The following is a 15,644-nucleotide window of genomic DNA, read 5'->3' on the forward strand; positions in this document are numbered from 1 at the left end:
TGTATATCCAAAATACTTACGTCTGTCCACATTTAATTTATTAAATTACTTATCCCTAAGTTTACCTGGGATTATAAATCAAGTACTCTTTATTTCAGCCTAATATCTTCACATTAATTCATCAGTTATTAAGTGACAATGAAACCATACAATCTGGATGTCCCTCAGTTGGAAATCCAAGTCAGAAGAAGTCATCACATATTAATAGGTATACTTAAAGAAATTCCTCTTTGAATATCCCTCCTAACGTCCAGATGTAAATTTACAGTCCGTCCTGGCCATCTGATAATGGTGATAAACTAAAGACATAGATCAGTATTTCATTCTACCTGTGGATCTTTTTAACAGAGTTATACCGGTAAATGCCAAGAGTTTTTTAAAAAAAACAAAAACATTAAAGAAGTAGCGACCTACATGGTTATTTGGTTACATGGTTATGTTCAAAAAGAGTCCTTCATGTCTCTTTACTATACTTGAATATATTTTGTATTATGAAAAAGCTATTATGCAAATGCAGTTTTGAACTACGTGGTTTATTTTTTTTCATGAACATCTATGAAAGGCATACATAAATGAAAATCAAAAGAGTGTCATAATTTTGTAGAATGAAAATATTTGTTCATAGCAATGTTATGACATTAAAACAGTGCTATATAATTATTATTATTTTATTTGTGGAGTTATGATTTCTTTATGTTTGGAAAAATTTAAGCAAATATATTTTTCCATCAGAACATAAGGGAGCCAGAAGGGATTTCAGAAGTTATGATAAACCCTGGAAGACAAATGCAAAGAAGCCTAAAAAATCAAAAAGTGACCTTGCAGTATCCAGCATTTCTCCTCCATCACCAGATTCTAAATCATGTAAGGAAGTATTAAATATAGTTTGTGATTTTTTTCCCCCAGCTTCTATACTGATATTTTGATTTTCATGTTTCTGTGGGGGTGTCTATAAACTTAATTTTTAAATTTATTTAATAAATGTATGCCTGCTCTATCTTGTGATTTTCAGCGGCCTGAATCATGTAGAATAATAATACAATGGTATTGCTTATGACGAAGTGCGGTTCAAATATTATTGCCTGCCTAATCAATATTCAGACTGCAGGATTCATGTTATACATATTCATTTGGATATGTATGAGATAATGCATTTGTGTAGACGTACTGTACTCTTTCAAGTATCAAATGCTCCAACTGAGGTCAGCCTCTACTTTCCCTTTATAGAACATGGATACATTTGTTTGGCCTATGGTTAAATTGGAATTAGAATGTCAGTGTAGATTCTTGAAAACATGGTTTTTGTTTAACTCCATTATGTACCTAAATTTTAATCTGATGTTTTTACATATCGAAAACCACATAGCAGAATTTTTTTTAGAAATAAAGAAACCTAACCTAAGTACATGCATAGAAAAAATGTAAAAAGAATAAAGTAGTTCATTACAATAAGAAACAAGAAAAGCCCTAAAATTCCTTCTTGATATTAATATATTATGTTTCTTATATTACTTGGGAGGCATTGCATCTGATGTAAAAGATAATAATTCAAGAATTATAGCAGGAGAATTAGCCAACTTCAGGGCTGGCTATAATAAATGCTGAATAATAGGATTCAGGAAAAGTTTTGAAAATATTAGTAATGAGTAATGAGTAAACCTAGAACAGGGGTGTCAAACTGGCGGCTCGTGGGCCAGATGCGTCACACGCAGGCTAAGCCCACTACAGCTCCGCGAGGAGGAAAAACATCATGAGACGGCAACATGATACCACGAGTTTGACACCTGTGCCCTAAACATTCAGTAAAAAATACTATAGTAATCATTGCAATTCTTAATGAGCTGGTGCTACTTTTGTTGAAGGCATTTTACTTTATGCAGTTGAAACTGGAATTGGAATTAATTTAAAATTGTGAATTGAAGAAAAAAAAATCTCCTGTTACCTTGTCAGTAAAAGATTTGCAGATTCATGGTTATTTTTACTTGTGGGAGTAATTTAAAAAGCCTCAAGTCATGTGAAAGGAGCTTTTTATTCCTTCTACTTAAATTTGTGGGTACTGTAATGCTCACAATATGAAAATACCTGTACATATTACTGTAATACATTTTACTGAGTCTTCGGAGAGGGTGGCATACAAATTGAATCAATCAATCAATCAATCAATCAATAAATAAATAAATAATACCTATGATATGAAAAATGTGGATAGAGTCCCGTCCCCCACCATTTACAAATGTATGAAAGATTTAGGAGAAATATTTCTTGAACTGTTGAATATTCTGCCATCAGAGAAGGGGATGTAAATGAAAAAATTCACGGCAGATCAAGCTGTCAATGGCTATTTTACTGTCTCTATAATCTCAGGCATCATAATTTGAATACTAGCAGACAGAAAGCAACAGTAGATATGATCTATTGTCATCTTGTCCATATTTATGAGCTTGTCTAGAAATGCTTGGCTATTATAAATCAGAAGAATACTAGACTTGATGGGCTCTTGTCTCATCATTCAGGATCTTCTAAAGTTTATATTATTGTCATCCCAGTTCTTTGAAGTTAAGCATTAAAGGGAGAAGATCTATTCCATGGGTTTATATCACATGGTTATAGGACTTTTATTTTGCTGAGTTAATGGAAAGGAAGAAGAAAGCCAAAGTAATTTCCAATCAGAAAAGTGGGTTATTATTCTGGAAATAAAAAAAGACTCTACTATTGTCCCTGTAATCCCACATCATTTATTTCATCACATTTTAATGATGAAAACTCCTATGAACTGTTACATACAAAACCAAGGTGATGAAATAAGCAAATAATCCTAATTTTATTTATTTGCATGCTTACTTTAATACAAACAAACAAACAAACATACATACATACATACATACATACATACATACATACATACACTTAACAATTCCCAAACAAACCAATGAGGATTGAGCATACTCAGTAACTACAGAATGCTATTGGTCTGGGGGGAAAAACCCAATAGTGAATTGGGGAAGGAAAGAATGTATTGGAGAATCTTGAAATGACATCTAACTAGCAAGAGCATTTCAATATTTCACTTCAGATCTTAGTAGTAAAAATAAATATTATGGTTAAAATTTTGCTTCTTAATATATGTAAACTTCTTGTTTCTTAAAAAAATGAATCCTCTTGTAGTGTTTTTTCTGCCAGAATACTTTGCAGAAGACTTTCTGAAAAGAAGACTTACTTCAATTTTCACTGTAACATAATTAGAAAGATTGAGTTTTAATTATTTAAATTCAGCATGTTTAGAAATGATTGCATGCTCATAAAGATGTGAAAACCAGTTTCTATAGAAACAAAGCTACAAAGCTAGTTTCAGTTTTAAGATATTGACTAAGCAACATGTAAGTGAGCATTGGTAAGATAGTTTAGCACATGTGGAAGCCAGATTTTTTCCCAGGTATTTATAACCTGAAATTGTGCTTTATTTTATTTAGTGCCACGATCAGTAGGACACCTGAAATGGGACTTTAAGTCAAAGTCAGAGCATCATGATTTTGATGAATTAAATCATATCCTTCAAGAAAGTAAGAAACTTGGCAAAGCTCTCGAAAATCTTTCTCAAAGTAAGTTGATCAACACGTCAGGCATGTACTGAAGAAGCATAATCCTATGACACAAAGATTAGAAATAATTTTAGTGAAGGCAATACACATTTTACAAGTGTTTCATTAAAATAAACTTAAAGATAGTACCAACAGTTTGTGATAAACATAGTAACAGAATTAAGTCTGAATATTTCTCTGCACAGTTTAAAGGACATTAGATGACACTCAAAAGATGGTTTGCACTTCATTTTTTAAAAAAAATCAACATTTTTAAGATTTATGAAAAACTTCCAGCTGTTTAAGAGTTTTGAAAAACTAGTCCAAAAAATAGAGAAATGGATCAAATTTAATTGTAAAGTTAAAAAGCATCCATCTGAGCCAGTGGTGAAATTCAGTTTTTTTTACTACTGGGTCTGTGGGCGTGGCTTGGTGGCTTGGTGGGCGTCACAGGGGAAGGATACTGCTAAACTCCCATTCCCTCCCCACTCCTGGGGGAAGGATATTGTGAAATCTCCATTCCCACCCAACTCTGGGGCCAGCCAGAGGTGGTATTTGCCGGTTCTCTGAACTACTCAAAATTTCTGCTACCGGTTCTCCAGAACCTGTCAGAACCTGCTGAATTTTACCCCTGTTCTGAGCCTTTCAGTCCCTTCCTCCTCTATTCACTTTTAAAAGAATTTTATGTCTTTATGTAATTTCTCGAAAAGCAGTAGCTGATTAAGATGACATTGAATGATACTTTGCAATGACAGATTGGTGTATTGTACTTGAGTTCTAGTATGCCAGCAAAATCTCTAGATATATTCTTTTTTATATTTGTCGTCCTATCAGTTTTGTGCTATTATAAATGTTTTTATGGCTGAAATTTGCTACAATGCATTTTATAGTAAACTAAATTTAATTTTATGTTGCAGTTACTGAAGTGTAGTATCTTTTTTTACTGCAATACTTCATTCCATTTTTATTTCTAATATGCATTGGATATGTTTCGTGTTTATAAAATCCCTATGGTTTATTCAGGCTGATTGACCAGTTTTAGGACAGAGATCAAGTTACATGTGCCAAAGAATATTGTAGGTAATAAACTTGTTGTCTCATTAGAGAAGTGATGGCAGAATAATATTCTGATTTAATACTGCCCATGTTGGAACTCAGTATTGAAAAGGCAACTAAATCCTAATATTTCTTTGAACTTCTCCAGAGCACTATGCCAGCTTAATGTTACAAGAATTTTTGCAATAAGGAATCAAAATAATACCATTTTTCAAATATCTTCAACTTTTCATATTAAGTTATTACTTTACAGTAGCAATTATATCTTCCACATGTTTTGATTGCCACAAGTGTACAGTGTAAAAGTGTAAAAGTGTACTTTTTCATATGAATGTGTACCGAGAGAGCCATATTCCATAATGATATATAGAGCCATAGGTTTGTATTAATTAGTGTCACCAGTGCAGTCCTTTTCCATATCTATATATTGCACCAAAATAGGGGGCAAATTCTATATAGCTTATTTTGGCTTTGCTAGAATCCCATTTGAGCCTTTACTGATACAGGATTCCTTTTTCATTCACTATAGGCATACAAATTATAAATAAATCAATAGCTCTGCTATTTTTCATTCAGAGGTACTTTGAGTATAGACACAAAGCAAGGGAAGAAGCACACTGGAAACACATAGAAATTGGTACATTGTTGCAATTGAGCTAACATGATTATTCACACTCTTGTCCTTGTGCAAAATGCTGGCATATTTTTTAAATGCTTGAAGAAGACTTAAATCTTTATTTATCATGAGACATGAAAGACACATGAAGTTTCAATTAAATTGATTCATTGCTACTCATGCCTATGCATAGGAATCTACTGAACTAACAGCACTATTTTGACTCTAGATAAGGGTCTGTGGGATTCAAGAAGTGTGAACCATTGTGGACCATTTATGGCTAGGTAAAGACTCGGCGCTGATTCTTCTTTTGACTCCTCCCAGGGTCTGCCACTCCTCCTGCATTTCTGTTATAGATATCCTATACAGTTGTACTCAAATAAATTCTCTAAGAATATAATGCTGTTGATTTTTTTTTTTTTGCTGAATTACAGGTTTTTGGATGTAGACTAAAGCATTCTTAAAATGAATGCATCAGAAGTACAGTCAAATTCTGATGATCCATTTTACTTTCATCAACTGTAATCAGTTTGAAAGAGAAAAGAGAAAAATGATCCTAACTGTACCGTTAAACCAGAATGTTTAATTCAACAGATTTAAGAACACCCAGTCTTTAATAAGGCCATCTGCTGGCATTTCAGAAAAGTACATTATTATCAGCCTTTTGTTCTCAGTAAAACAGATACCATCTGAGGAACATACATTTTGAAATATCATGGCAGAAGGGAATCTAGTAAGCCCCTTATGTCTTTTCTGCTTTTGTGATAAAAATCACCTGAGTTACATTAAACTCACCAGCATTTAGTTGAAAGTAAGTCCCTTGGGAATGAATCTCAAATGGCTTCTAGAAGTAAAGCTTCTTTCATTTTAAGAGACACATTATGTGAATCTTGCAAATAAAGTTGAAGAAGCATAAAAATGGAAATTAACTGTTAGTAGGAAAATGTTCCAGTAAATACAGTTATCAAAGCAGGGAGTGTACATTAATAGGAGAATGTTTTAAAGATAGGCACAATTGTTAAGTGTTCTGTATAGAACTCTGTAGCACTTATGGTCTCCTCTTCCTTTTTCCCTCTAGAAAAATATGCTGTAATGTATTTCAGAGAAGTGCCATCTGAATAGGCTTTCTATTGTACATCAGGGAATAATACCGTACCGACACAAAGAGTTTAATTGACTGCGCACGTTATTTCCTTACTGTATTAAAGCTATCATATCAGTTATTTGAACTGTGGATCAATGGAAATACCACTCTGAACTCATATGTTTCGAAATAAATATTTAATTTAAATAATTAAATGAACATTTATTTTAAATAAAAACAAACTAAACACAATTATAAGGGTCTATGTTTCATGGTTGCTAATACATACATTCAGTGTATTTGTTCAATGAATTAGAATAAGGATATGGTATGTTATTAACAAGCAGGCTGATTTGGTGGATATGCCTGAGAGAGGAACCAGCAGAAGCAAACCAGCATGTCTTTGGTAGTCAGAACCTAAAACTGGTCTATGAAACCAAAGTGCTTGATCCTAGAAATCAGAGTCAGAACAAACACTGCAAACAAATAAACGCAGAGTGACTTGATAATTGAGAAATAAGGAATAATAGATATCTTTTAAAGGACAAATAACAGAGATTTAAAACTTGGGGGGGAGGGGAATCATATGTGGGAATGACCAAAAATGGGTTACTGTGGTGTGTTTACAAGCTTTATTTGGTTTTCTGAACCAAATAAAGCCTGTAAAAGTTGATTATACTTTCTACCTCTTGCAAGCCCCCACATTGTGAGAGATTGAAGAATTGAAGTGTATTCTCATTGCTAAATTAACCCTTCCAGGATTAAAAATTGATTAACAACTGGAAGCAAAGTGTTTTTATTCAATATATGTCCTTTGTAAATGTATGTACTTTTTCATATTGAATTGGCATAAAACACTAACCCCCAGTAACAGAAGGCATTCTTAGATAATAACAATGGTAAATGGTTTTAGGGGTGGGTGGGGGCATGTGTCTATTAAGTCACATTGCAGATGAAGAATCTCTCTGAATAATTAAAGTACCCTTCTCTTATTTGAGCCTTGCATGAAGCCTTGCATAAAATGTTCCTGGCAGTATTTCTTTGCAGATACAGGCAGTTTGCTGAACCTTTTTCCAAGGATTGCAAATCATCTCCTTTGAACAATCTGCAATCCTACTGTCTACCCACTCATAAAAAAAAAAGAAAGAAAGAAACAGGATGGTAGAAAACCCTCTAGAATGATAGAAGGGACACATGAAGCAACATAATTGAATTGCTTTCTAATAAATCAGTATGCTATAACTAGTTATGCTTATGATGGCAGCTATCTCATAAATAGATAAGCCACCCATTGGCAGCCACTTTGTGAGAGCATCAATTATATGCTTTAAAAATTCCAAATATTGCAATCAACTCAGAACATTAGGTATTCCCACAAGGAGATAGAGGCTGTGGGAGTAATGTGAGAGTAATCAGGCATTATATGCCAGCATATTTTCTCAGACATAATTTGAAAGAATTTCATTATTACATTTCAACCAGGCCTTGACTAGACATTAGATTACAAGCAATTATGCTTTATTTATTTATCTTTATAATTAAGTATAATATTGTTCTATTTATAGGCATTGCAATTTCTGATGGGCTCAATAAGGTAAGAATTATGTTTAGCAAATTACATCAAACTTGTATTTCACAAAATAAGCATGCAAAAATAATTTGGGAAGTTTGCTACATTGGCAATATCCTTACCAGAATTTAATTTAGGTAGATTAAATTCTTAATTGAAAATATATTTCATTCATTTCATGATTACAAATTTTGGAATCACCAGGTCTGAGAAGAATCATCTATGTAATTTTTTGAAAGTTGAAGGGCCTATCACATCTAGGAGATATTGGAGAAATCGGTTGAAATTCAAAGTGCTATTCTAAAATTTGCTGTCAGCAACATATAACCATGATCACTCAGATAATGGTTGTGAAAAGCAATATGACAGGTTCATTGCAGATTGCACAAGATAGCATTCTTTATGTATTTTATATATACTATGTGATGGATCATCTTTAGTAAAATAATTGTGTCAGGTTATCTACCTACTCAAGGTCCTACCTCCTTGGTAAGTGGGACCTGGACCAGTAGACAGGCCCCACGCTTGGGAGCAGCACACTGGCCCAAAATGTTATTACTGACATTTTGCAAGGCCATAAAAACAATTTTATTCAGTCTGACTTTCCAAGCTTAATAGTAATTGGATTTCAGCCGTTTCTTATTTGATATCCGTTTATGATTTGGAGAAATTATTGTACTTTATGTTCAATATGGTTTTATGATACTTTATTGTAGGCAATGTTTTTATGTTTTTCTATAGCAACCAGAGTCTAGTGATATATGCATTAGTGGTGAGTATAGTATTTGGGTCCACAGCAGAGAAGAATGTGTCAGATCCAGTATGGGTATTCTTACTCTACTTTGCTCATTAAAGAAATGGCACACAATAGTGGTGTTCAGACTGAGGAAAATAAGTACAAATACAGGCACATCTTTAATAAGGAGCAGCTAGTATCTAAAAGGAAAAGGAAGGAAGGAAGGAAGGAAGGAAGGAAGGAAGGAAGGATAGAAGGATAGAGAATTGAACAATCTCTGCTTGATTTTCTAAGGGAAATGTACAAGTCCCAATGCAAAGCACAATCTTGGAGCTTTAGGGATAGATGTTTCTTTGAACTGGTCTAGAAATGCAGTTTTAATGTGTTGTAAGACTATAACGCTGGTAAAGGTGCCAAGAAAGAGAAGAAGATGATTAGCAACAAAGTGGATGAGCTCAATTACAATGGGCAACCTGTTAAAAAACCTAAAGGATCAGGTCGAGCTAGATCTACTTAGACTAAATTTATTTTATGTGATTGCTAAGAGTTAACACCAACTTAATGGCACATAATGACAGAATAATTTTAACTATCTAGAAATGCTGTTAACTTTTTCTTGGAGTGTTAAACTGCAGTCTTACCTGCTCCAGTGTTTTCCAGATGCCTTTATGTATGTTGTACCTTTCTATGAAATACAATTGTGTTTGAATTGCTTGAACTTATTATGTTTATCCATATTGTTGCCAATAAGTAATGATAAATCGTTTTCTCTCTAATAGGAAACAGCAGCTTTTAATACTTCACTTCTTCGGCCTCGGGTAGTTGGAGAATGGATAGGACGTGAAGAAAATGATGCAGATCCACTGGCTGATGAAATGTTGCAGCCTCCAGTACCAAGAAGCAAAATGGAACAGTGGGACAGTGAAGATAGTAGCAGTCCTGGAGGAAGGTACATTTTCCAATTGTGGTGAATAATTGGGAGATAGCTGTCTCCCATGTCATATCCATTTACAACAGGTTAATTTTATTTGATTTTGCTGTAAAAGAAGCTTTCCTACTTTGTCTAAGACAGATACAGAATGAGAACATAGCAGACATTTGCATGGACCTTCTATTCATTTCTTGAGTATATTCTCAGATACCTTTATAAGAACATATGCAGATAATAGAAAAATAAGACCTTATTAAAATAAGAAAACTAGTGTGTTATCTATGCCATATCTGGAGCATCCACACACATCATAGGCCACTTGTGGCTTTCAAGTCTCCACTGTTCAGCTTTAGGTACCTTAACTACTTCTTTGCCAATAGCATTAACACTGATAAGCTAAATGGTGGGGAAGAAGTTGCCTTTTCTTATGATGATAATTTATCAGTCTTGATAAGAATGATGGCAGGAATACATGTAAAAATAAACATTTGTCAAGTGTTCCTCATCAGAATTACTATTATTTGATCCTATCTTAATCATTAGGAGAAAAAGAAATAAAAGAAGTTTGGTCCTCTTCACACTAGCGAAAAGGGCAGTGCTGGTGAACCTTTTTGGCACTGTGCCAAAACGGGAGTTCGCACGTGGGTGGGTGCAGGAGCCCCAGAAACCGGAAGAACAGTTCCCCAGCACACATGTGTGCGCCGGGAAGCTGGTCTTCCAGTTTCCAGTGTGCGCATGTGCACTGGTCACCTGGTCTTCCGGTTTCCGACATGCGCATAAATGTGCGAAGACCACCATGCACGAAGGAAACTGGAAGCTCACTTTCCTGGCATGTACATGCGCATCAGGCAGTTGCTCTTCCAGTTTCTGGCACTCTCACACGTGGAAAGACCAGCTGGCCGGTATGCCGGAACCCGGAAGAGCAATGGGCAATAACTGGCGTGCCTGGAGAGATGGCTCTGCATGCCACTTCCGGCATGCATACAATAAGTTTGCCATCATGGGACTAGGGTCTTGAAAGCCAGGATCATGTGTCTGATCTTGACAAGTTCCATTTGCAAAGATTCCTCTCTCTCTGCTAGGATGAAAAGCATCCTCCCATTTATAGCTGAATATCCATTTGTACATTCATATGCATTTGTATGTACTATAAAATACTACTGCACTATTTGTTGCATTTGAAGGTTCAAATCCAGTAAGCCAAACCTAGGGAAATGAGCTGTGTTTCAAAGTAGGCATGAAACAAAAATTAAAGGCCCAGGGAATCAGAAAGGAGGTGCATAGTTATGGCATGGGCTGACCAAGAATGAGAATGAAAAGAGATATCATGATTTAGACTTTGTCCATCAATGATAGGGAAACATTGGTTTTTGCTGTAATTCTAGTTCAAAATTTAAAATACTTTAAAATAAAAAATAAAGTTTAAAAATTTCTAGAATGTACTCATAGATTTTATTTTTGACTTAGGATGTCTATTCAGATATTTACTGTATCAGTTCCAAAGATATCAGTCTTACAAAATCAACTAGTTACGGAAGAATATTATTGATTAAACATTTCCAATCTAATTCCTTGAAGTGTTACTATATTAAATGATCTAAAGATACATGCGGTTATATGAAGAGACCTAATAACAATTGTTATTACTTGAAAATAATTGAGAATATATCAAACCATAGGATTTTTAAAGTAATGTGGTTATATATTTTAATTCAAGGCATTTAAATACTGTATATACAGGGTATACCAAAACATTGTTGCAGTAGACAATTTATTATATAAGTTACATTAAATATTCATATTGCTTGCCATTTTCTTCTAAACACCTTCTTAGACATTTGAACATTCCTAAGTACAGTAATATTGTCTCAGAAAAAGTATTAATTAATAAAACATATTGTGATTGGCTTAAGGGGCCTGAATGTTAATATACCCTGTATACTTGCAGGTCTTTTCTCGCTCTTTTTCCCTTTGTCTGTCTTTTTCTTTTTCTTGGGAAATTTCTTTGTTAGACTTAGGGCTGCCAGTTATGTCAACTGCGGTGATCAAACTTCATAATATAGGGTTTCAGAACTGATAAGTGGTAAAGGCAATTTTAGTCTTCCTACTTCAAATTCCTCTGTTTATCCAGAAGTTCTTTAAATCTTTACTCAGCTGAATTCTACACAGTTGGGGAACTTGGCTTAGCATGCTTCTGATTAATGTGAATATATTTTACTATATTCACCTGAACACAATTACTATTTTACTATCCACCTTGTAAATAAATAATGGTAGGCCAAAAGATGGGACTAACATTTGTCTGCCATGATGATTGGATTGGCATCTCTGATGAAGACATCTTCCTATCCCCTAAAATTTTTCTTCTGAATTGACTTGTGTTTTCCACTGATAGTCTTCTTCTGTATGATGGCAACTGTATAGATAACCAAGTTACAGATATAATGTATATACCGTATGTGTGTTATCTTACACAGTCCAGGATGACTTGTTTTACTCTAATTTATATTATTATTATATTAATATATTATTATTATATAATTTATATTATCTTTCTCCTGTTTACAGAAATTGCTTTAACAAAATCAAAAGGACTTAATTATGTGATGATTGACTTATTTAATCTCCCTCTCTATCAAATATATAGGTCCTCTTGGTCAAACAGTCGCTATTAATGAGACTAATAGATTAACTATTATTTCTAGTTTAAAGATGAAACCGAAGACTAAAGGACTGAAACATCAGCAGCAGCAACATAAAAAATTGCTGGCTGCGATGCTTTCACAAGATTCGTTTGATTCTCTACCCAGCACAACTCCTTCAGTAACAGAAGAAGATATTGACAATGAAGATGATGCCATGGAACTGCTGGGTAAATACAAAACTTAATTCATTTAATGTGTCCTCAGTTGATTATAGCATTAGTACTTAGGCTTATATACTGCTCTATAGTGCTTTGTAAACCACTCTCTGCATATTGCCCCAACAATCTGGCTCCTCATTTTACCAACTTTGGAAGGATGGAAGGCTGAGTCAACTTTGACCTGGTTGAGATCGAACTCCTGGTAACCCACAATACTGCATTCTAACCACTGTGCCACTTATCCTTATGAGACTCAATTTGGAATCTGAAGTCAGGTTCCCAAATGTCTGCTTAGGTATTATATGCTTAGTTTAAAAGTCTAGAGCTGGGATGTCAAATCTAAGGTCTGAGTGCCAGATCCAGCCCCGGGGTGCTTAGATCTGGCCCGTGGGGCCACCTGGGAAACAGTGAAGGACTGGGCCACAGTGCCTCTGCCAGCAGAAACAGAGCTCAGGAGGGTTGCAGGAGGAGAGCCCGTTTTCTCTGACAAAGTGCTTGGGCCACCACAGGCACCCCCTGACGTTGAGCTGGCCATGTCCACTCTGGCCCCCTGAGGTCAAACACAACCGTGATGCAGCCCTCAATGAAATTGAGTTTGACACCCTGGTCTAGAGAGATATAAATTGCTACAGTCAAGTTTTTTTTTAAAAAAAAAAAGTATGTAAATTTTATATAAATTAACCTTTATGTGTGTGTGTGTGTGTGTGTGTGTGTGTGTGTGTGTGTGTGTGTGTAGGAGAAAGAGAGAGAACGTTGTTTTTATATATAGTTAGTATCTAGAAGTATTGTTTATTGGAACTGAGTTGCAATAATAATAATAATAATAATAATAATAATAATAATAATAATAATAATAATTTTATTTCTATACCGCCCTTCTCCCGAAGCCTCAGGGCGGTGTACAGCCTATTTAAAAACACAAGACAAAACAGCAATTAAAATTTAAAATGATTAAATAAATTTGGCTCAATTAAAACCCCAGAAATTTAAAATACCCCAATTTAAAACTATTATGTTGATAGCCCGGCCTGGCGGAACAACAGGGTCTTCAGTGCGCAGCGAAACACCCGGAGGTCGGAGATCTTATGTATTTCCGGGGGCAGTTCATTCCACAGGGCTGGGGCTCCCACAGAGAAGGCCCTCCCCCTGGGTGTCGCCAGCCGACATAACTTGGCCGATGGCACCCTGAGGAGACCCTCTCTGTGGAGCGGACTGGTCGGTGGGAGGCTATTGGTGGCAGAAGATGCAATGACCATTAATCTATCACTGGGCATCATTTCTTTGTCATTTGAAATTACAAGCAAGTTTGGTTGTGTTCTGGAATTATTCTTAAATTAGGCACAACATGAATTTAAAAATATACCCTGAAACACTAGAATTAGATAAGACTAATTATCTAAGATAATATCAAATGTTATTTTTTCATCTGTGTCTCTTGATTCTTCAATAGTGATAAATGTCTAGTACATTGCATTGATTCACTGTTTCTTTCTTAGAACAATTTGGTATGTAAGAATAATGCTTTAGGAGTGTTTTGGATCTCAGAATGAAAAAGGAATGGAGTTCTAATTTTCTAAAATATGGAAGACTATTTCAGATTAATGTGTAAGTTTGAATGGTTAACCTTAATGGACAAACACTTAAAATGTCAGTATGTCAATGTGGAATTTTTCTTTCTTTCTTTCACGATAAATGGTTAGGATATTATCCATTTTTGCACAGTTTCATCATTTTTGTAGTTTCATGTACTTAACATGCATATTTATTCAAATTATTTTTTTCCACACTGTTGGCCATTCTCCTACCCTTGGCTGCTATTCAAAGACCACAGTCCTCTGGCAGCTTTTTAAAAGTCATACTCTATTAACACGTGTATCTTTTCTCCTTTTCTTATGATTATGTGCACTTTTTTATGAATTTAACTAACATGTCTTACCCAGTTATTAAAGACATTAAATATCTTAATACAAATTGAATATAATTCTCATATCAAAAGTTGAGAAAGCCTTAGCTGTCTTATTCCAAATCAGATTTGCCCTCCTAATTGTTGTCTTAACTTTGGTACATTTACATTATCTTAAGTAATTTGTGAGCCAATAGCAACTACTAGATGATTCAGGAAATCATGGTTCTTTGTTCTCTTTTCTTTATAATATTGTCTATCATGCTGTCATTATTTCAGAAACCCTTTACTGTAGCCTTTGGAACAAACTGCTGTTGTTCTATGACATGGTTTTGTTTTGTTTTTTGCCAAGTTTTAGTCTAAACCCGAAACGCTAAACTAGACTTAGAGTTTGATTATATAGATAAAGCAAGGAGATGACAGAAAATTCTAGCCTCACCTGTGTTTAAATATTTATTTATTTCCTGAGGTATAGATGTTGAAATCAACAGATTTATGAGCAGCTTGTTAACTATGCTCTCCCAGCCACACAATTTCTTACTCAATGATGTGCAAAAGGAATATTTAAAAGAATTTTAAAAAATATAGAACTGCTGACTCAATTAATTGCATACTAATGAGTAGATATTATTATGTAAAATGCTACTAGCAAAGTAGTATTGAGCTGAAATATTGGTGAAAACAATTCCATTTTTTTTCCATTCTTTATTGGTGGACCAAGATTTGATTGCATCCAATAAATTGAAAATAGAGTTATGAGTCTGGATTTTCAGAATACAGGGAGTAACAGGATTCAGTCTGCTACAAATTTCTGTTTTAATTTTATGATATCTAGGCTGCTGCTAAGATTTCACGTAAAATGTAGAACTTTCGTTAAGTTGTCTAAATATTGTCTTCATGATATTCTAGCTTCAGTGCATCTTCTTCACTGTCCTTCAGATATTCTTCCAATGTCCTTTTTTCTTCTTCTGGTGTACTCACAACATTCCACCTATGTTCCTTGGTGAGTAGAGTATGTCAACATTGCTGCATGGATGAAGGAGATGATTCTCTGTCATTATTTTTCCATCCAGGGTTTTTAATTCTGCTTGACTCCAATCCACTTGCTGTGTATCTAATGATTGGAATTGTCCAGGTGTGGTAGACTTGATAATGTGTCTATCATTAAGATTGGCTTTAAGATCTTTATTATTATGGTATGTTCAATTCTAAACTTCATCTTGACTTTAGCCTGAAGGATGCCAAGATATTTGTATTGATCTTCTTCATCCAGACTCTTGATGTTATTTCCAAAGGGCAGCTTGATT

General features: G+C 34.5%; 1 protein-coding gene across 2 annotated transcripts in view; it reads left to right on the forward strand.

Annotated features, from left to right (window-relative positions):
• The window catches only part of C3H8orf34 (chromosome 3 C8orf34 homolog), an 81,880-nt gene that overhangs the window by 19,011 nt on the left and 47,225 nt on the right, over positions 1-15,644 (forward strand). For both annotated transcript variants that reach the window (XM_034429933.3, XM_034429934.3), the window contains exons 3-7: positions 733-864; positions 3,471-3,599; positions 7,900-7,928; positions 9,420-9,589; positions 12,277-12,443. In XM_034429933.3, coding sequence (XP_034285824.1) covers positions 733-864; positions 3,471-3,599; positions 7,900-7,928; positions 9,420-9,589; positions 12,277-12,443 — 627 coding nt within the window. The remainder of the gene's footprint in view (positions 1-732; positions 865-3,470; positions 3,600-7,899; positions 7,929-9,419; positions 9,590-12,276; positions 12,444-15,644) is intronic.

The sequence above is a fragment of the Pantherophis guttatus genome, chromosome 3 (assembly GCF_059756535.1).
Source record: "Pantherophis guttatus breed Tessera chromosome 3, ASM5975653v1, whole genome shotgun sequence".
Classification (NCBI taxonomy): Eukaryota; Metazoa; Chordata; class Lepidosauria; order Squamata; family Colubridae; genus Pantherophis; species Pantherophis guttatus.